General features: G+C 41.1%; 1 protein-coding gene across 4 annotated transcripts in view; it reads right to left on the bottom strand.

The window, feature by feature from the left end:
* Positions 1-21810, bottom strand: part of LOC143284634 (filamin-A-like) — a 200330-nt gene that overhangs the window by 39068 nt on the left and 139452 nt on the right. For all 4 annotated transcript variants that reach the window (XM_076591504.1, XM_076591507.1, XM_076591505.1 and 1 more), the window contains 2 exons: positions 5653-5697; positions 339-462 (listed from right to left, as the gene is read on the bottom strand). In XM_076591504.1, coding sequence (XP_076447619.1) covers positions 339-462; positions 5653-5697 — 169 coding nt within the window. The remainder of the gene's footprint in view (positions 1-338; positions 463-5652; positions 5698-21810) is intronic.

Genomic DNA, 21810 nt, shown 5'->3' with positions numbered 1-21810 from the left:
CAGGTACTTCTGACGACGGTACTGACTAAATAATTACAGTAGTTATTCTCAAATAACAGGTGAGCCAAACTGTGCTGGAAACTCACAGAGCTGGAACAAGCCTGTTTTGCCATTTTTCTTGAACGGTTCTGGTGTCAGCATTATTTTGTGCTCCATATCAGGATGTGAGTTCCTTCATATACTCTGGTTTGCATACTTACTATGTCAAACTGGTGCCAACTACAGCCAGTGAGTTTGTTCTGTCCACAACTAGCCCTTAACCTGGCTCTTACTCAAAACAACCGTTAAGACAAGCATCGTGTGGTTAGCCTGTGACTGAAAAAGCAAAGAGCCCTCACCAGAGACAAAGTTGAAGATAGGCCCAACTTGGAAGCAGAAGTCCACAGGCTGATAGAGACCAGAACCAGGGGCAGCTGACTGCAGTCTGTCCACCTGGTCAGCTTTAATCAGATCGTCCTCTGCCTGTCATGGGACACACACCATAATTATCATCACTGTTATGCTCCATCAAAAGTCTTTAGTCTTAACATATAACAAAACGAAAATAAATGTATTATCTAAGTACAAAATGGTAAACTTACCATGCATCAGCCCACAATAATCACTCACACATGCAAACAGTTAAGCGACAGATTTATGTTGTAGCATAACTTGTAGACAGGAACACAAAACAAACAAATTAATTAATATAGCAAACTTATCATGCAATGGCCCACAAATATCACTCACACGTGCAAACAATTAAGCAACATAGTAATGTTACAGAGTTGTAGATTGGATAATGCCACGCACAGTATGTTTTAAATAGAAACAAGCTAATTAGATTAGCTTCAACAAAATCTGGGATGAACTGGATCTTGGATGCCTATTTTTAATTGTCCATGCATATGGCCACTTGCTTGAGGGGCTGATTGTGAGGAAACACATACTGTGGCTTGCTAAGGGGAGGGAGGGAACAACAGAAATTGATGAGTTGTTCAAAATTGTTTAAATTCCCAGACACATGTGTTCCCCAAAGTGCACTCTTTTCCAGCCTGACAAACAACCCATAAATCAGAATTACTGAACTTCAGGCGGGTAATGCAAACAGGCACTGCTCATTAGTAATCCTAATGTTTCTCTGCAATTACTGATTTTAACGACCAAAGACAATCACTTTCATGGCAGTGGGTCTGTTATTGTCTACTTTACCCCCAGTAAGGAGTACAGCCACATCAAATATAATTTTGTCAGTGCTGAAATATATGCCAATGCTATGTACCACATTGGTTATATTCCACATCTTTATTATTTGTCAGTATATCACACATACAAATAACAGTGAAAGTTATTAGTAAGTGTTTGTGTTAACATTTGTTTATGGAATGCAAGCAAATCTAAAAACAAACATGTGCTGAAAGGACCAAACATTTAAACTGATTTCACACACACACACGCACATATAGTTATACACACACACATACACGTACACACATGCATGCACCTGTACGCACACACACACACTTTTTATTGTCAGGATAATGAATAGACCACCAGCAACATATTCTTCCACTGTGGTTTGAAATTACAGGGTTATTTTTGGACAAGCAGAATGCTCAATCAGCAAGGCTTTTGATACATTCTTCTCCAAACTCATGCTTTTCCTCCACTCTCATCAATGCTTAACATAAAGCCTGAAATGAAAACATTCCACCATGCCACTGTCAATCTGTTCCGACAATGCACAAGAATAATCCTGCCAAGGTACAAACAAAACCCATCAGAACTACCAGAATACTCTTCGCCACCACAAGTTCAGCTTTTATTTTCTTCTCCCAATAGTACACAAGGTACAAGAACATTCTTTAAAAGTCTCTGCCTGTGCACAACAGAGCAAATATTTCAGAAACTCAGCCTGTGTTAAATCTTTTCTCCGGCTCCATTCATCAAGAGCACACTCTTCAGAGGTGGGATACTCCTAGTCTCTCACCCCCCTCCCCCCACCACCCCAGAAGCCAAGGTGGGTGAACTGTCACGGATGGTTTTGCAGTCTGGGTCCCTGAAAATGGGCTGACAGCCCCACTAATGGAAACACTGGGGCTTCTCCCACTTTCAAGTGCTCCCTACTTTCAATTTTCCACTTCCTGTACACCCCCAGGCCCCTTCCTCCGGAAACCCTCTTTACAGCCGACTGCACCTCCCTGATAATCGCAGTTGGGCCTCCTCAGGAACTAGTCCACCTGAGGGGTGTGCCTTCCAGGGAGGTAGATTCCACTCCACTCTCTATGCATCGGGTACATCACTCATTGCAACATTGTTTCATTTCTTGCTTTCTTCATTTTCTAAAATAAAAGAATAACAATAATAATATGTATTTCTGACAAAATCTTGATGACAGTTGCAAACAAATGCCAAGGTATGATACTCTTTACCTGTTTCTTTCTTTCTTCTTCTTTGTAGCCCAGCTAACTGATCACTTAACTATCAAATCAGCTAATTAGAATATAAAACTTTTTACTGTGATGGAAGAAAAATTGTGGTATGGTTAAAAACTGTACAATAATATGTTCATGTGTGTGGTTAAAAAAAGACAGACAAAATTCAAAGCAAAAATATGTTGTTGTTTTTTTTGTGGTTAGCACAATAAACAAGTGTGTGTGTATGTTTGGTTTGCTTTTTGGGTGTGCTTTTATCATTCACAATAACCAAAGATCAAGAACATAGATGCCAAAGCGAGATAAACATGTTCAATAAATCACAGATATCCACTTTGAAATTCATATACCAGTAATGTTGCCTCTGTCAAGCTTTCTTTTTTTCTATAAACTTTATCTTCAATGCTAAGACTTACACCATGTTACCTCACAGACTATCCAATATTCCTTTCATACAAGAACTGTTTTAAGAAAACTGGTATTCAAAACACCATTATCATCCCTCACAGACTACACACACACACACACACACACACACAAACACACACAAACGCCACCCCCTCACCCCCCCACTCCTTCAAAGCCCTCACTTCTCTTTATTTGTTGTGCGAGTGTGTGTGAAGGAGCAAATACTTGGCACTTGCTGGCATTGAGGAAAACAGAGACTTCCCCCTTCTCTAAACACCCACAATTATCTTAAATTGGGGAGATAGAGGCTTGCTACACAGGGGTATGGGCAAACTCTCAACCTCCTCTAAAACAAACATGTTTTCGGCAACAAACTGGTGACTGGCTGCATGTGATGGGGCTCCATTATCTTCCTCGCCATCCACTCCAGCCCTTCTGCCCCTCCTCCCATCCACTCATTTTCACACTCTATATGGGCAACAAGAGACATACATACATGTATGAGTGTGTGTCACCCCTTTCCACCTAACTCTCCTCCCTGTAACCCCTGCCCTACCCTCCCCCATTCACATCTTCTGCCCCCCCTCCCCTTCAAACACCCTCCATACCCAAAAGAAGCCCACTGCCAGCAGTGTGAGACATGCAGTCGTACAGATAAGCTGAGCAGAAGATAAGGAATGCAGTCAGCAGTCTAGGGCATTCTAATTGCTGTGCAGGAGGAGGCTGGAGATGTCTCCACCGATAGTGGCAGTGCTAAGTCACAGGTATGCAAGCCTCTCTTCATGAGTTCCACTAGCTGACAGGTATGCAGGCACTCTTCACGATGTACAGGTATGCAATCACTCCTGATAGACTTCTGGGAGTAGAGGGTATCACACCTGGCCCTTGGTTCCTATCTTATCAATGCATCGACCTTTTAGGCGCTCTGAGTGCAGCCACAACCTTATGGGTAAACATAATGAAGATGTATCTCAACACTTCCTGGGTCATCTTCAAAGAATCCATCAACTTTGACAACCCTGAACTCATTAAATGAAAACCTCATGGGTCCTAAATATATCAACCTGTATTGGGCTCTTAAAATTATTTCAATTGTAATATTAATCCACCTGTAGGAATATGAATGTTTCTCTACTCTTTGTTGGCTGCACACTAGTTTCTGCCTATTTTTTTCTGCCTACACCTGAACTGACAGTTCATGTCCTAAAAAAAAAAAAAAAATCTGCTATATTTAACTTTAAATACATATGCATCAAAACTTTTATATACATTTTGAAAGAGTTTTAATGTATAAATGCACAGATTATTTCTTTAATTACATAAATTAAAATAAAATAAAATTAAGGAGCACTGGTTTCATGCAGGAAACTGGCAAGGATGGGTTGGAGGAGGAAAAGCATTCAACACAACATGTATCTATAGGTCACCAGTGTCATGAGGATCTAAAAACAACTGGAAAACACAAGAAGGAAAGAAGAGAAACAAAAAATAAGTGGGGATGGATTGATCTACAGGAACCATTCTTTCATCCCCCCCACATTCCCCCAACCCTACCCTCTTTCATTCATGTTTTCTTCATTCATGGGAAAACGATCAACCACCAAAGAAATTTCTGTCACAGAAACTGTTCACAGAAATACTCCCTTGCCCTCTATTTTCAAAGAAAGAAGATTCCATGGATTCTTTTGCATCCTTCACTTAGTGAGCTTTACTGGCACAGAAGTAGATAAGGACACAGGAATGCCCTGTTAGACACATGTTAGAAAAAACACGTGAGAGGTTCTATGATTCCTTTTCTAAACCCATTCTCAGAAAGTGTTAAGCTGACCTGACCCAAACACTACTATCTTCAGAATCTCTCAGAAATGCAGACTCACTAATGCAAAGGCCAATATCTTTGGGAATCTCTCAGAAATAAAGAATGGCATCTGAAGTGAAGGGAGATTTAGGACTGCTTTCTCTTCTTTTTAGTATCATATGAGGCTGTTTTGCTTCCCTCCCCACACCCTTCCACAACCTCCTCTTACATTTTTTTCACACACTCTGTTTCAATCTTCTATCATAGATGTTTCTCCCCTTCTGCCCCCTACCTTCCATTTTCCCTACTCTCTCTCTCTCCCCCCATTCTCTCCCTTCCCTGTATAATGTGTGCATCTGTCCATTCCCCTATTATCTGTCTCCTTATTTGCCCCCTTTTCTATTTCTTACTACTGTGTTTTAAATTCTATCATTACTTTGTGAACTGCAATGGTTCCACTAAATCATTCATGTGTAGCACTCATGATAGGTGTGTGTAAGTGTAAAATTTCTTATGTGGTGTGTTACTTGTTCTCGTTTCATGAACATATGAGCAATTAATCTCTCAAATTAATGCTGCACTATCCTTGTACATGTACTGAGTATAAATATAGTCACATGTGTATATGTTTGTCTGTCTCTTGAAACAACCGCAGATATGCAAGTAGGCCAATGTACTAATATCTCCATCATTGGAAAATAAAGATTCATTCATAAAGATTCATTCACTCATTCACTAATTCTCTCTCAAATGACTAATTCTCTCTCAACCCCCACCCCACCCAACACAAACACACACACATACTTGTCTCTCTCTGTCTCTACATATAAACATGTGCCTCATGTACAAGAGACAAATATCCCATATCTCTCACTCTTTTGATCGCAGTGGTGTGCATCGTTGTGCTCAGAATGCTCCCCCCTATCTTCTTCCCTTCTGATGCACGCATTTCAGAGGCAGTGTTAACATGAGGCAAGTATGTACTACTATTAGATTCGACCCCCACTTGTCAAAAGGTAAAAAGTGACTTACCGCTTTCTGCTTGAGGTACTTCTCATATTCATCCTCTGGCACCGCCTACAAACACAGGGAAAGGGAGACAACACATCAGGGTCATGCGCATGCGTCACACTGGTCAAATGGGCAATCAACATTTACATTGTGAAACAGGGAAGTCAAGTTTAACAGATAGGGAGGAGTGCACACCAGAACTTGTGGGAGTAAGGGTAGCTGGAAAAGGAATGGGAAGATTCACTCTTCAATAAGGTACTGGCTAATACTGACACTCTGGAAGGATAAAAACTAGATTAATCTCAAACAGGCTCAAAGTTCAAGGTTCACATTAGTGCCATGTAAAGCTGGGATCACACTCCATGAGGGAAAAGAAAACTGGGCTTTTCATCTGGGTCACAATTCAAAGGTTACTTTTTTTATTCTAAAAATCTTATCAAAGGATTCATCAAGGAAGCTTCAAAGAAAATACCTTCATCAATTTGCACAGCAAATAGACAAACACATGGGCACACACACACACACACACACACACACACACACACACACACACACACACTCCTCTTTTTCCAGCTGACAGATGCACAGATATACTAAAATAATGTAGCACATTCCTTTACAGAGACGAAAATATACACAAATGTGTCAGGAAAACAGAGTTTTCAAAAACTGCAAACAGTGTACACAGCCTGTATTTATATTGCAGTAAAATTCTTGTGTGGTCTTGTTTTATAAGCATGTATGTGATCACAGAGACTGTCCAAGAGGAACACATTTCAAAGATTACTTCTTGTTGAACATTTTCCATCATCACACAATTACTGCAGTTCATTCAAATTCATTCTCAAGAGCTATAAACTGATTACTCACAACCAGCACACACACACACACACACACACACACACACACACACACACACACACACACACACACAAAGAGAGAGAGAGACACACACACATATGCACTCATACTAGTGCATCAATACAAAGAGAAAAAATGATTATGAAGCTAATGATTACACAAACAAAACCAAAAAAAAAAAAAAATCATTTCTTTCATTTATCAAATTTTAAAAGTCAGGTGCACAGCAAGACCAAAGACATGATATCAAACTTCAGTACTTTCATATTCATATGCATCATCCCCCCACCCACACACACACACACTCCCCTCTCATCCCAACCCCCTTCCCAGTGATCTTTTTTCTCATCAAGGCAGATGTCAGGCACTTAAACCACAGCTGCTGAGATGGAGTTTCCTTTCATTTACAAAAATTAACTACACAGCAGGGATTATAAGGTGCAGGAGAGCTCTGCCTCTAGCCACATGTGATGAAGATCACTCAAGGCTGATCATGTACAGTTGGTTTTTTTTTTGTTTCTTTTTTTAACTTCTCATAACCCACACAATGTGCATCAAAATATTGGCAAACTGAAGATAAGTTGTACGCAGCAGTTTAGCCAGTCACAAAAGATCATGAAAACTTAACAGACAATTAGGGCATCAGGAACTATGGACCTAAATACAGATTTATACATGCTTTCCACTTCAGCTCTGTTTATTTCCACGGATATAGCCGATTTGCAACAGTTGTTTTATTTTCAATGGGTAAAGAAACACACAAATATTTTATGGGCACAGGTGCTTTGTACAGTGATCTATTCCTTCAGCAACCGCTTACTCTGCAAACCATGATCTATTTCTCAAGCAACTGTTGGCTCTGAAAACAGTGATCTATTTCTCAAACAACTGCTGTTTCAAACCAAGCAAAAAAGTTTTCTGAAAGGTCTAACAATTACAAGCATATCATACAAAAAAATCTGGCAGTTCCCCAAAGCAGACTTTCATTCTTTCCTTGTGTTTGGCACAGTCAAGAACCATATCATATTTTTTCATTATCTATTACTGGTATATTCCATTCTGAACATAAAGTTTCAGTCTTTACTTTCCAATTATCCTTATCATTATCATTTCACTGCAGATGCATGGAAAGACAGCAAAGCGCATTGCCTCTGGTTTAAATGAAGATCAGCTGGTGCAGCACTGGAACCTTTATACACTAAGCTGTCATGAGGTCACCAATCCATCTCAAATCCACAAACATCCATCTTTTTTAAGGAAGAAAATGACAAAGAAGAAATGAGAAGGTAATGTCCATTTGCAGGCACATATGCTCCCGGCCCTCAGAACAGTTCTTAATACAGACCAAGAGAGAGAGAGAGAGAGGAAATATGAGAAAAATGGAGAGATGAACAGGGTAGGGGAGAGAAGAATGAGAGGTGAAACTTGCAGATATTCCACATTTTCTCAATTTATCTGTCTAAAACTCTTTAGCTCCATACTCAAAGCAGACATGAAACACTGGACATGTTCATTAAATTAAGCACACTGCATCCATCAATTTCCATGGACAAAGGAATATTTCAACAAAGTACTTGGGAAAAGCAGGAAACATGCTTTCAAAATGACAGTCCCTGCCAAGAAATGTTCATGTAGAACTGACAATAATTGTCGAAAGAGGGCATGTTGACAAAGGAAGAATGTGGTATGGAATGGAAAGTCAGTATGCCCTTGCTGCATGTCAGTGTCTCTGATGAATGCAGACCACCTGTGTATCTCTGTGTACACTGTGGTGCTACCTCCCAGGAGGTATTTCAAAAACAATTACAAAATTGGAATACATTCTCCACACAAACTTGGCCTGAAACTAATGACATTTTACACGGAGCCATAAACAAACCGATGCTGAATCTTACAATTTGATATTAATACTGTGTAATTCAACACATTTTCATGATCCATGTTATGTCACTTTATCATATGCCCAAAGTATAAGATAATAATTTCATTTCACCAAAATGTATTTCCAGTTTATCTTTTGTGTTCCCCCTGTCAGTAAATGATTTCACAATTTCACTGAGACTCTTCAAACTATGATGAAAAATGTCCACTTTTATATCCATTTCTGATCACTTAGACTGCATTAAATTATTAACCATTGGATGGGATTACATGAAATATACAATTAGCAATTTCAAAGTAGTATCAAAAAACCAACTTAATATCATTTGTAAGTCTTTTTCTTCTTTCAACCTCAAGTTTTCTCTTCCACCCTATTAAAAAAATAAAACTGTAACAAAGAATAAAAAAAATATATTAAAGGAACAGATGAATGCAAGAAAGGAAGGAAGAATAACAGAAAAGCAAAAGCAAAAACTGGAAAAAAAAAAAAAAATTCCCCAAAGAGGTTTTTCTTCAACGGTTTTTTTTTGTTGTTGTTGTTGTTGTTGTTGTTGTTGTTTTTTAATCGTAATTAAACTCACATTCCTCCCCCTTCCCTTTTTAACTTTTCTCCTTCCCTCCTCTCTTCCAAAAGGAGGACAGTGTTTACTTCCCTTATCGCAGCATCTACAGAGCAAGCTCCAAACAGCAAAGTCAATGTGCATTTCAGACTTCCTTCTCACACAGGGACACACCCCTTCTCTCCTTTTCCTCCCCCCAACCCCACCTCCCCCAGTTTGTGAAATATTGCTGCTGCTGTCTATCCCCCAGCCAAGGAAGACTACTCTTGCACCGGGACCCATCACTCTCAGCAGGGGAAAGATAGGGGGAGATGATGTAACCAGGGGAGATAAGCCCTGGAGGGGGGACACAACTACGCAGATGTTCGTAAACGTTAACACTAAGCTGGCTGCAGATGATTTTTACACAGGCAGTTCACATTTCTCACCCCAGTCCTGACAAACTACAAGGGGGAAACTGCGGACACACCGATCCAACTTGAGAAATGTGAATGAGAGGGAGAATGATGTGTGCAAGATGATCAGGGAAACTGAAGTGTGTGCTGGTTACTCAGTCGTTTATCTTTTCGCTTTGTTATCTGTTGACGAGCGTTTTGAATGAGACGAAAGAAAATTTCTGTTTTAACTGCTTAAAGCAGACAAAAAGGTCTTTTGAACTGAATTGAACCAGATTGAGTGAAGGGGGCAGGAAGAAACAAGACACACACACAGAAACAAATCCGAAAAAAACCAGAGAGATAGATCACAGACTAGGAAAACTAAGACAAAGCAAAGTCTGTGTGTGTGTATGTGTGTGTTTGTGTGTGTGTGTGTGTAAGCACATAAGTGCATGTGAGAGTCTAATCAGGAGGGGCACTAGAATACAGTGAAACAGTGTGTGATAGCACGTGTATGTGAAAGTGAGAAAGGCTAACAAAGAAAGTGAGAAAACAAGCCGAAAAGTCTGAAAAAAGATACAGCATATATTTCAGGAACAGACTCAAACGTGTGTGTATTTGTGTGTCATTCTTTCCACATTATGTCTAAAGTATAAATATTATGAGTAACTGGACCATTAACATTGAACAAGTGTCCATTTTTTACAGGAAAAGTTCTTTGTTACATTTCTGAAGGAAGGCAAGGTGAATTACAACACAGCAGTAAATAAGATGCCTGTACTTCTTATGAAATGTATGCATGTACACCAAGTCTTGAACACACACACACACTAACACACACTCTCTCTCTCCCACCATCTCTCCCTCCCTCGGGGCTCCCTCCCACTCCACATCACTCCACATCTCGGAGTTGACTTACACAATGGCAACAGAATTAAGGTGACTGCTGCATGCAACAATCCTTTGCCAAAACTCACTGATCCAAGGAACATATCCTGTGCTCAGCTTTCTTTCTTTTTCTTTCCCCAAAAAACATCCCTGTTATCAATGGTCAACTATTTCGAGGGCTGACAGAGCACCTGTACATATAACCTTGTCTAACAAATTTCCTGATACGGGGGCAGGTACAGGGTTTAAGAGTTATTTCTCTCCATCATTTCCACAATCAATACAGGTAATACACGACAACTGTCCTGAGAATAATACTTTACAAATATTGAATGAAATTTCTTATGAATAACGTTTAAAAAATAAAAATAATTTTAAAAAAAGAAAGAGAGAGAGAGACAACAACAAAAACCCAAACATTATCTCTTGAATGTAATTTCTAATGAACAATGTTCAAGAAAATAACCAAATGTTATTTTGATCAGTAATGTTTCACACATGCAAAACCTATTGTATCTGCATCGGCCAAGAATAATAAAACATTTCTATAGCACACCTCTGTAGTATAGCTGATAGCTCTGTAGCTTAATACACACAATACACAAATAACATATCACAAACTATGGCAAATTTTCCTTAAATTCTATCACAAACAGTGATAGTCTTCTTTACTACAAGACAGGGACATCTTTTTCTCCACAGAATTGTACCGAGAGACAACATGTGCTGAGGGCAGGAAAACTGAATTTCCAAGAATCCCATTCCTGTCTTAAAAAGCTCATTTGTCTTCATTACAACCACTGCTTTTCTCTATTATGATGACAGCCTGCATAGCATGCATGTGTTTTAAGAGAGAGCAATAGAGACAGACAGAAAGACAAAAGGGGACAGAGATACAGAGACAGAGTTTCAGTTTCAGTTTCTTAAGGAGGCGTCACTGCATTTAGAAGAATCCATATTCGCTACACCACGTCTACAAGGCAGATGCCTGAGAACAGCATAACCGAACGCGCTTATCAGGCCTGGAGTGCATGCATGTGTATTTGTGTACATATCAGAGTGGATTTCTTTTACAGGATTTTGCACCTTTGTTGTCATGGGTTCTTTTTCAGTGCACCAAGAGCATGCTGCACAAGGGACCTCAGCACAGCCCTTGCAGCCTTTGGAAGCATGATTTATTAAATCTGAAGAACAAGCATCACTGGTATTACACACACACAAAAGCAAAATGGCAATGAGATGGAAAGACTGCCCAACTAACACATGAACTGACAAAACAGCCAGACATAAATTTTCATGCAGACTGGGAGAGGGTCAGTTACTCAGACGTAAAAAGACCAACGGGTCCCAGTTCTAAGCAGAACTGCTCCAGTCAGAAGCACCCAACATTAAGTGGGCAGCGGCAGGCATCCATCACCGAGGTCACTTCCCACTTGGGACATTACATACAGGCCCCCTCACCTTCTACATTGCTGCCCCTCCCCCTCCTCTTCCTGCTCCTCTTCATGTCTTCACAGTCAAACCATCAGGTATGAAGCTCACATGCATACAGGTGTGTGTGTGTGTGTGTGTGTGTGTGTGTGTGTGTCTGTGTCTGTGTGTGTGTGTGTGTGTGTGTGTGTGCATGTTTGAGTGTGTGTGTGTGTGTGTGTGTCTGAGTTTGTGCGTTCACACGTGTGTGTGTGCATGCAAGTGTGCACATACATGCATGTGTATGCATGTACAGGTATGTTTAGGCAGACTGACAAACACATAAATATTGATCATGCCTTAAATCCGAGGTGCGTATATATGACCTGTCAGGATGAGGAGGAAAGAGAAACTGGAGAGAAACAGAGCACGGGACAACCTTGCATAAATTCAGCTATTCTAAGTGAGAGAGACAGACAAGGGCAGACTGATGAACAAAAGGAGAGTGATGGACCCTGAAGTACAAAAACTCAACCCACATCTCTCCACCTTCCTCACCCTATCCCCTTAACATCCCACCCCCTCTCCATCCACCTCCCATAAATCATCCTTTGCATTCCAGGCCAGTTCTTCAAGAACTCACCTGTTTATTACTCTGTAACCCCCTTCCCCTCCCTTAGTCCCCTTCACTCCCTGTCTCAGTCACTTGAAAGTGAATGGCTTGGTACTGGCAGGACTGTTGTTGATTTCTGGAACTGTTTCTGGTCTGTGTCTTCCAGCTTTGGTCTAAAAGATCTGATCACCAGGTTCTACTGGACCAGTGGTATCAATTCTTTCTTATCACTGCCTTAAGGCTGGGGGCGGGGGGGGGGGGGGGGTGTGGAGAGAGAGAGAGAGAGAGAGAGAGAGAGAGAGAGAAAGGATGTGAGGTGGTAATGGGGTGGGAGATGCAAAGGAGTACGGAGGGGGGTGGGGGTGGGGGGGGGGGGCTGAAGACACCTAACTTAAAACAAATGCCAGGTGGCACATAAGTAGGTGAGAGAGAGGGGGGGGGGGGGGAGCATGCGCATGTCCCAGAGTGTCAGAAGCTAGGAAACCCCACATAATCTGACAGTTCTTCAACCAGAGGAAAACCCCTAATCCACCTTTCTCAACATTTGCACATCATTACCTAATGAATGGGGTTGGGGTGCAAAGAAGAAGAAGAATTCACACCCTGAAGGATATGAACACTGAAATCATCACTAAAAAAAAAAAAATAATAACAGGTCATCAACAACTCACAACCCCATAACCATTCACCGAGCAGAGACAGGAGCCCACAGGCCATCAAGCATCATCACCCTGCAGTTTATCAGCTGCAAAAAAGGTTAATTCCCCACTCATAAATCAGTCACAGCCAGGACCAGGTTGAAAGCCCAAGGCAGTGATGAAACTCAACAGGCATGAGGCAGACTGTGAGAGATAGGAGCTGAGGACTCAGAGAGAGCCTGACAACCCAGACAGTTGCCATGCAGCCTCCCCAAGCAGTCCGCCTCTCATTAACAGCCTCATTAAAGACGGCAAGTCAGTGCTTATCATTGTCACCACTCCAGCTCCCCAGGTCAATGGTAAACACTTCTGAGTCAATGGTTCTCTTGCTGCTGGGATCTGGATGAGTGTGCCCAGTTTCTTTCTCTGTCTCTTTGATGGTGGTGTGGTGTGGTGTGTGTGTTTGTTTGTTGTATGTGTGTTGGCTTGAATGTATGCATGCATATGCATGCTCGTCTGTATATGTCTGCATACATGCTTGTGTATACATGTGTGTATAATACACTGCAGAATCTTTCCTTGGCTGAGAAATGAGTGGAGGGGGCGGGGTGGGGGTGGGGGGGGGATAGACTGATGATACAGAACCACAAAAAGATGTTCTTGAACAAGAAAAACTGATGCACTGAACTTGACAATGGCTCTCACAGACAAGCATACTTATGTGGGAAGACCAGCAGCAACAGAAGTGTACTGGTATAACTACAAGCTGCAAGTGATCAAGGCATCCAGTAAACAGCTGGACAACAGGTTTTGCATGTCCATACCATAATTATATAGGCAGTTCAATCAGTTAAACTCCATAACTGTGAACACTTAAGACAGAACCAAGCACAAAAAACAAACACATTACTGGAACCATGTCCACTTAGCTACTGGTGCCATTCTGTCTGGGACATGATCAAACACCTACAGACACCCAATGCCTTGTCTGCTCTCCGCTGAGCCCCTCCAGCCTACTAAGGTGCTAATTCACACCACTATCACAAGTGATAACTGAATCCTTGTCAAGGCAACCTCCAGCTCAAGATGTACACCACCTTATCACTTTTGTAACTCTTCTGGGACTGTTTATTTATCATTGTGCATGACAGTTAGTGAAATAAGCTTGCTGCAATGGGGTTTCAGCAACATTACTTCAGTTGAATAAACCTAAGTCATCTGAAATGATGCCCAACTGTTGACAAATTTGGTGTATCTCCTGAAAACTGGATACTGGCTTTAGATATCAACTATACAAACCTGTATATATGAAAAGAAAAGTTGTTAAAATGGTACAATAGAGCACACATATTCAAATACTTTAGACCAGGTGTAAGAAATCATAATGGCAAGAGAATAGGTTACTTGTTTCGGAGAGAATAGGTTGCTTGCTTTTAAGATTTTTGTGTATGTGTGTGTGCATTTCCATCAAGCACAGATTTAAGCACACGACCACAAGACAAGAAGACAACTGACACAAACTGGAAAAAAAAAAAAAAAAAAAAAAGGTAAAGGGATAGGCAACTGGAAACTCCACAAGTTGTGTGCGACTCAGAACACTGTTGAATCATCTGACATCAAGACCAGTCACTGGCATAAATATGGACAGATTGTGTTCCAATGTCAACGAACTGTCCTTACTGACTTCTTGATGGTCATGCAGCCACCCTGACCCTACTTCAGGTAAACGTCAGACCTGTCTCTTTGCTTCATTTGTCAAGTTTTTTTTGTTTGAAAAAAAAAATCAATCATAGTAAGCCTGAGAACTTAAAAAAACAAAACAGGAAGCCAGAAAGCAAGCAATACAGCTGCCCGGAAGAACAGCCAAATTTTCTGAATCTGCCCATGTGGCTGTCAATGCCCATTATGTATAAAAATATAAAAAAACCTGATTGCTCCCATTTTCTTTTTATTCTGCATTCATGGCCTGTAACTCACTCACCCACTCATATGCATGAGTGGGTTTTTCCATGAAGACAAATGTTACCCCACCATGTATGGAACCATACTCTGTTTTCAGGGTGTGCACACTGGGTATGTTCATGTTTCCATAACCCTTCAAACGCTGACATAGATTTCAGGATCTTTAACATGCATATTTGGTTTCCTGTATGTGTATACACACACAAAGGGATTCCAGTTATTAGCAGTTCTGCACAACTGTTGACCTGGGAGATTGGAAAAAATCTCCACCCTTAACCCACCAGGCACTCTAACTGGGATTCAAACCCAGGGCCCTCAGACTGATTGTCCAACATTTTAACGACTCCACTGTTGTGCCCATCACTCCCATTTCAATGTTCACCAGATAAAAACAACAACCAAAAAACCCCGTCAATCTGAGAGATGGTATAATTAGATTAGCAGTAGAGCATGTTGTCACACCACTGAAAAAACAGAAGTCAACTGAGCCTTAAAATATACGTACAGTGCAACATGGACTGAATTTCATGGACTAATGGATGAAAAGGCTTTGGTGCAGATTGAAAGTGTACTCTCTAATTAGTTATTTGAAACACAGGAAAAAGACGACTCAATTTACTGTTTCTTGTAGCCCTATAACCACAGACCAAAAGCATGTTTAAAGTCTTCAAATTGAACAGAAACATCAAGATCCAGTTCCTTTGAAATAAAAATATCTAAATAACACCACTTTATGGCTAATTATATTAGGGGGTACTTAAGGCAGGGGCCATTCCCCTCTATTGCCTGCACATACACCCTCCCCCTCCAACCCCCCTCCCCCCCCCCCCCCCAAACCCCCCACGCCCCCAAAAATCTAATTAATCTCGTAAGCATAAACTCTACCCTAGATTTCTCACACCCTTTCTCTCTCTATATGAACTCATCTGCACACAAAATCTCATTCTGAATAGATCAATGAGGTATACCCAGAAACTGTTTTAAAACAACCACCTAACAAAAATGTACCGGCAGAAAATTTTGTGGTGGCTCTGAATTAATCAAATTTGCAACCCCATTTCAAACACACTGGGATACAGAAATGCAAAAAATAAATGGTCATATTTTTGGAACATTGAAATCAGTACTCCCTCAAAACTACGCAAATCAATGATGAAACATTTCCCATCTGTTCATCATTTTCTAAATCCGCTACTCTGGATGATATTACACAGCATGATGGTGGCTCCAGTAAGAAGCCCCCTTCCTGCCATCCCCCAAACTCCTTTCATGGTTTTCCATTTGTTGTGTGTAACAGTGTGATTTAATACAACATATTTATACACTGAACTGCACATGCATCCATGCCCCTCAAACAATATAAAAAAAATACAGAAAAATATATATTGATAAATAAGAAGTGGAAGGAAACCATACCTGCTGTCAATTCAATCCAGTGATAAGTGAAACAAGAAAAAGTGAACGGTCTGTTTCAATGCCTGCCCCCCTCTGGGCGGTGCCAATCTCCCAAGATTAATGAAGCCAGCTGAGGATGGCTGCACACCACACTGAACAAGGAACCCACCAGCAATTAGCCACAGTCTCGTTCACTCACACCAACAAGATGATGTCAATCGCATAGATGTTTTCCCAGAATCTTTCCTCTTTTTTTTTTCTCTTTTTTTTTCCTTTTTTCCCCCCCTCTCTCTCTCTGTTCTTCCTCTTTTCTGAATCAGTTTGATCACAATGAAGCTCTGATCCCAGCACTTTTTAACCAAGTTAATCACAAACTACAGAACTGACTGATTCAGAGTAAGGACAATGGACTTCTTGGTGACAACTTTGCCACTATCCAATAACTGATTCCAAGAGGGGATGAATGGCTGATCTGACAGATCACAGGATAGGAAAAAAGTACTGATAATCTGCTCTTAGGTGCGGATGAACCAGCAATCCCTCTCTTCTAGGCAATGTTTGTGAGTTAACATACTGTTTTCATTTTCTCAAACTGTCTGAAGACTTGGCTCCTCCCTAATGCTGCCAATCTTCCCTCTCAGCCTAAGAGGGGGGCGGAGCTATTTCTATCTCTGGGACTGCCCACGGCCACTCTAAATATGATAGGGATCTTAAAGGGGAGGTGGAGTTTGCTGCAACTGAGGGAGGGCATAAAATGTTAGACACATGCCTGCTTCTGTGAATTGATATGTTTGCCAAAGTGTTAAAATGCTGTTTGCAATCTTGTCACACTAGAAGACAAGCAGTTGAGTCCATTGCAAAGCAACTGTGCAATGATGAAAGATTTCTTACCACCATCACCCCCTCTCTCTTCTGATGTGCTCTTTCTCTCCTCTCTCTCTCTCTTTGCCTCTTCCCTATGTCTACTTCTCATCCTTCTTTCTCATGTATGCATGCACACACAAACACACATATGTAGTCTCACTCACACATCCATAAGGGTGCATAAATGCATGCACAAATGCGCACACGCACGCACACACGCACACACACACCCACACACACCTGAGAGAACTTTAATGCATGCTAATGTACACTGAACACACACACACACACACACACACACACACTCACACACACACACAAACAAGCACTTGCAGAGTATGTTAACTGCTACCCCTCCCCCTCCTCTCCTGCTACCCTTCTCCTCCTCTCCATTTCCCTGTAACACTCTTATCCTTCTCTACACCACCTCACTTTTTTTTTAACTCATGTTGGGGTGACTGATAAGGATAGTCTGCTCCTTCAGAGGTTATATGTTTCAGCCAACACACAAATAGAGGCGAATGGATGGGTGGGTAGGTGTGAGGAGATTATGGTTGGGGGAGGGTGCACGGGGAGGGGGCAGGGGGGAAGAATTCTGACAAAGACAAGACATAGGATGAGGAGGGGTTAGAGAGAAGTGGTGGTAGTGGTGGTGATGGTGTGATGGGTGAGGGATGGGGGAGGGGAGTGAAAAACTGAAGACATAAAAGAGAAGAGAGGTGGCAGCACAGTTATCTGCAAGGCCATCTTTAAAACCCTGCTGTGATTGTCTCCCCTGTTTCATACACTCTTCAGCCTGGATGGGCATGCCGGCATTGACAGAGAGAGAGAGAGAGAGAGAGAGAGATAGAATTCTTACAATTGGTCAAGCCATAAGGAATAAGCTAGCATCACCTCTAGGCTATACATGGTACAGACATCTCATTGTCACAGAGTTTTAATTGTATCCAAAAGTTTCTTTCTTCACCCTGTTCCTGCAACTGAGTTAAGCCAGGCAGTTGTTTGGCGTGCTCAGGAGAATGATTAGTAATTATCATTAATAATAATGAATAGTATTTATCCCCTGTTGTGACGGAAAGTTGACACCTCACTGAGAGGTCTAGGGGTTGAAGCCCTTCCTGAAGCTGACAGATTTTAAAAAAATAAAATAAAATAAAGATTTACAAAACCACAATAACAGTGCAGGAAGTACAAATGTTTTACTGTTCTGCAGAGGTCAATATCAATTTGTTTTTTTTAAATAGCACATGAACACACAAAAGAAAGATCAATGTTTCAAATTAGCCTAGAAACTGGTATGAAATGAAATAAAACAAAAATATTTTCTGCTGGTAATGGAGATGAATTTTTTGTACTGCGGCTATAGATCCTAGATCTAAATAACATACACAAACTGCAGCCATCAAAGTATTACCCATCATCAGCTGACTTTATCTCTGCGCAAATGTATACACACACACACACACACACACAATATTTAGGGCTTTTTTTGTTGCATATAGTGGCCAGTGGCCCAAGTGGCCAGACACAGATCCCGCCTGCATGTGCGTGTGTTGGCACGCGCACACAAGCATGTGTTCGTGCATCTGTATGTGTCTATGTTTGCGCATATACCGGTGTATGTGTGTGTGTGTGTGTGTGCGCGCGTGTGTGTGAGAGAGACAGAGAGAGAAAGAGAGAGAGACTTCCCTGTTACACTAGGTTTCGTGTGAAAAACATATCGGGGCCACTGCCACATCAGTACCCTCCAAAAGACAGGTGTGAATCCTTTTTTTTGTGTGTGTATGTAGTTGTTTTTAATTCAAAATGTGTTTAATTGCTTGTTGTTTTTTTAAGTCAAGTGTGCTAGATGTCATCAGAATGACTCGGAATTTACTCTTAGCCGAAACTAGTAAGGGATAATGTTTGGAACAAGAGTTGGTTCCATCAACACAGATTAGAAATGGGCCTTTCATTATCTGGACAGATGAAAAGAGTGTCGCAGCAGTCGCAACAGCCCTTGTTGGGGACAGCATACCAAAGTTTCCCCTTTCCCATTTTCTCTCCAGACTTGCACAGATCTCAGAACTGACCTTTGGTGCTTTTCTGCGGCAGAGACACCAAACTGACTAACAATGTTGGTGTGTTTTTTTCTTTTTCTTTTCTCCCCCCCCCCCCCCCCCCCCCCCCCCCCCCCCCACCCCCCCCTTCCTTTTTCCAAGCGCATCAACACATTTCCATGTAGCTTTCACATGACCAAAATCATAAACACACACTGAAATGCATGTTGATATCACCCATTCCTCCTCTCTTTTTTAGAACAGAACATAATTACCTGTAAAATACACACCCTGCCACACACATACACACATGCAGCATGAAAATGTGCTGTGCATTCTTACACATACACACGTTCTGCCACATGCACATGCAAATATATGGTCAGTCATTCAATTTTCACACATATGCACATACCCACATGCAAAAACCACATGATCTCACTCATACTTTTTTTTTGTTTTTGAAAAGCTGCCTCATGTGTATTCACCCCTCCCAAGTCCTAAAAAACGAAGAAGAAAAGGGCTATACCAAGAGAAAATAGAAAGGTTTATGCGAAACAGCTTATATACACATAGACAGAACATGACTTTCTGCTTCACTTGACTGATCTTGTATAAAAGTACAGCTTTTTTGTGCGTTGCACTTCTTTGATGTTTGTTGCTTTTTTTCTTTTACAACATGCATTTTGCTAAGCAACTTTCTTTCTTCTTCTTTCTTTTGTTGTCGGAAACAGATCTTTCTCAACTCCCAAACTCCTGTTCTGTATTTTCACCTCCTAGAAAAATAAAATGTAAATTTACAGAGACTGAACAATAATGGTCAAAGAAAACGGGTAAAAAGTGCAATAAAACAGAAAAGAGTAATAAGATAAACAAAACAATCAAAAATCTAATAAAACAACAACAAAAAATGCAAAAAATTTTTTAAAAGAGTATATATTTGAGTCTGAATAAAGGATAGTAACTACATGATTACAATAAGCATCTGAGGGATCAACTGCACAGATTTTCATTCCTTTTTTCCCCCACTTACATCAAAAAAGAAAATATTTTGGAAACATTCCTTATCAATTATGCATTTGTTTTTTGCAGTTCCTCATTTGTTGTAGTGAGAGTCACACAGAGAGAGAGAGAGAGAGAGAGAGAGAGAGAGAGAGAGAGAGAGAGAGAGAGATAGTCAAAGAGAGAAAGAGAGAGAAAGAGTAATGGACTTCCAAGGTATGCATTGCAGCAGCAACAAAAAAGCAATCACAATAGTGACACATCTTTCCTTCCAGACACTATGACCTAACACCTGAGTCATACCAATCAGTCTGTTACCTTCAGATCATGTCTCTGAACATGACATGATCCTTTCAGGAAACAAAAAAGAAGAAAAAAAAGCCACAGACATAAAATAATAAAAACAAATAAACATGCAGTATATAAATACATAGTACTATTCAAATGCAAGAATAAAACATGAAAAATAATTGTTTTTTTCATCAACGATGAACAAAAAGACTGCACACAAATACTGTAGGAATGCAGACACCACGGCTAAATATTCATTCTTCTGGCCCCCACCCTTCCTCCTATTCTCCCCCCAACCCCTTCCCCCCATCTGCCCCCTCCTCCCCCATTCTTGTTCTTTTCTCCCTTCTTTTTTTCCTTTATACCTTTGGTGTCAATATTGTTTTGTTTACATAATAGCATACATAACACAGTGGAATACCACAGTAAAAGACAGACAGTGGTGCCTCGTCAAACAGGGGAGAGACAACAAACAGAGGAAAGAAAGCAAGGGGAGGGAGAAACAGTGGGGGTGTGCAAGACTAAAGAGCCAGAGGAATTGGGTGTGTTTTCTTCTACCTCACATGTTTGTTGCTATTTTTTTTTGTTTGTTTCTCACTCTAAAGAATGACATAACAAACAGATTTAGAAACGCAGATCCCCAAAGCAAAAGAAAATATTTTCCAGCAATGTTATTTTGAGACTCAACCAGCTGATAAGAACTTGGGATTTGTGTGTGTGTGTGTGTGTGTGTGCGTGCGCACGTGTGTCACTGTAGTGTGTGTGTGTGTGTGTGTGTGTGTGCGTGCGTGCGTGCATGTGCGTCACTGTACTGTGTGCGTGTGCGTGTGCGTGTGCATGTGTGTGTGTGTGTGTGTGTGTGTGTGTTCATGTTCATGTGTCTGTGCTTGTGAGTTTCACTCTGTGAATGGAGGTTTCTGAGTGTGTACAATAATATCTTGTAAACCACTGGACCAATTCTGATTAAACTTGGACCAACTGACAATTTGAAACATCAAGGACAGGAAAAACATTTAGATGTCTTGACTGTCTCATTCTTCTTTGGCAGGAGGTCTGCAGTAAGCATCAAGGAAGACAAGAAACTGAGAAGAGATAGGAAGAGGAAGAGGGATACAGAGAGGAAAAAACAAAAACAAAGAAAATTTGGAACACACACAAAGGGAGAAGGTAGTAAGATGGAGGGGAAGGGAAAGGCTGGGGGTGTGGGGGGTTTACAGGGATGTAGGGACAAAGGTTGACTTCAGACAGACACACATACATGGACAGAGAGAAAAAGAGAATGGGAAGTGGACAGAGAGGATGTGGTGAGTGAGGCAGACCAGCCACCTCTCCATCCAACCCTCTCCCCCTCCCCCACCCCCTGGTCCCTCACTAAACACAGTTAGACAAACCCAATTT

The sequence above is a fragment of the Babylonia areolata genome, chromosome 8 (assembly GCF_041734735.1).
Source record: "Babylonia areolata isolate BAREFJ2019XMU chromosome 8, ASM4173473v1, whole genome shotgun sequence".
Classification (NCBI taxonomy): domain Eukaryota; kingdom Metazoa; phylum Mollusca; class Gastropoda; order Neogastropoda; family Buccinidae; genus Babylonia; species Babylonia areolata.
The sequence above is the reverse complement of the archived record's forward strand: the minus strand, read 5'-3'. Positions and strand labels throughout refer to the sequence as shown.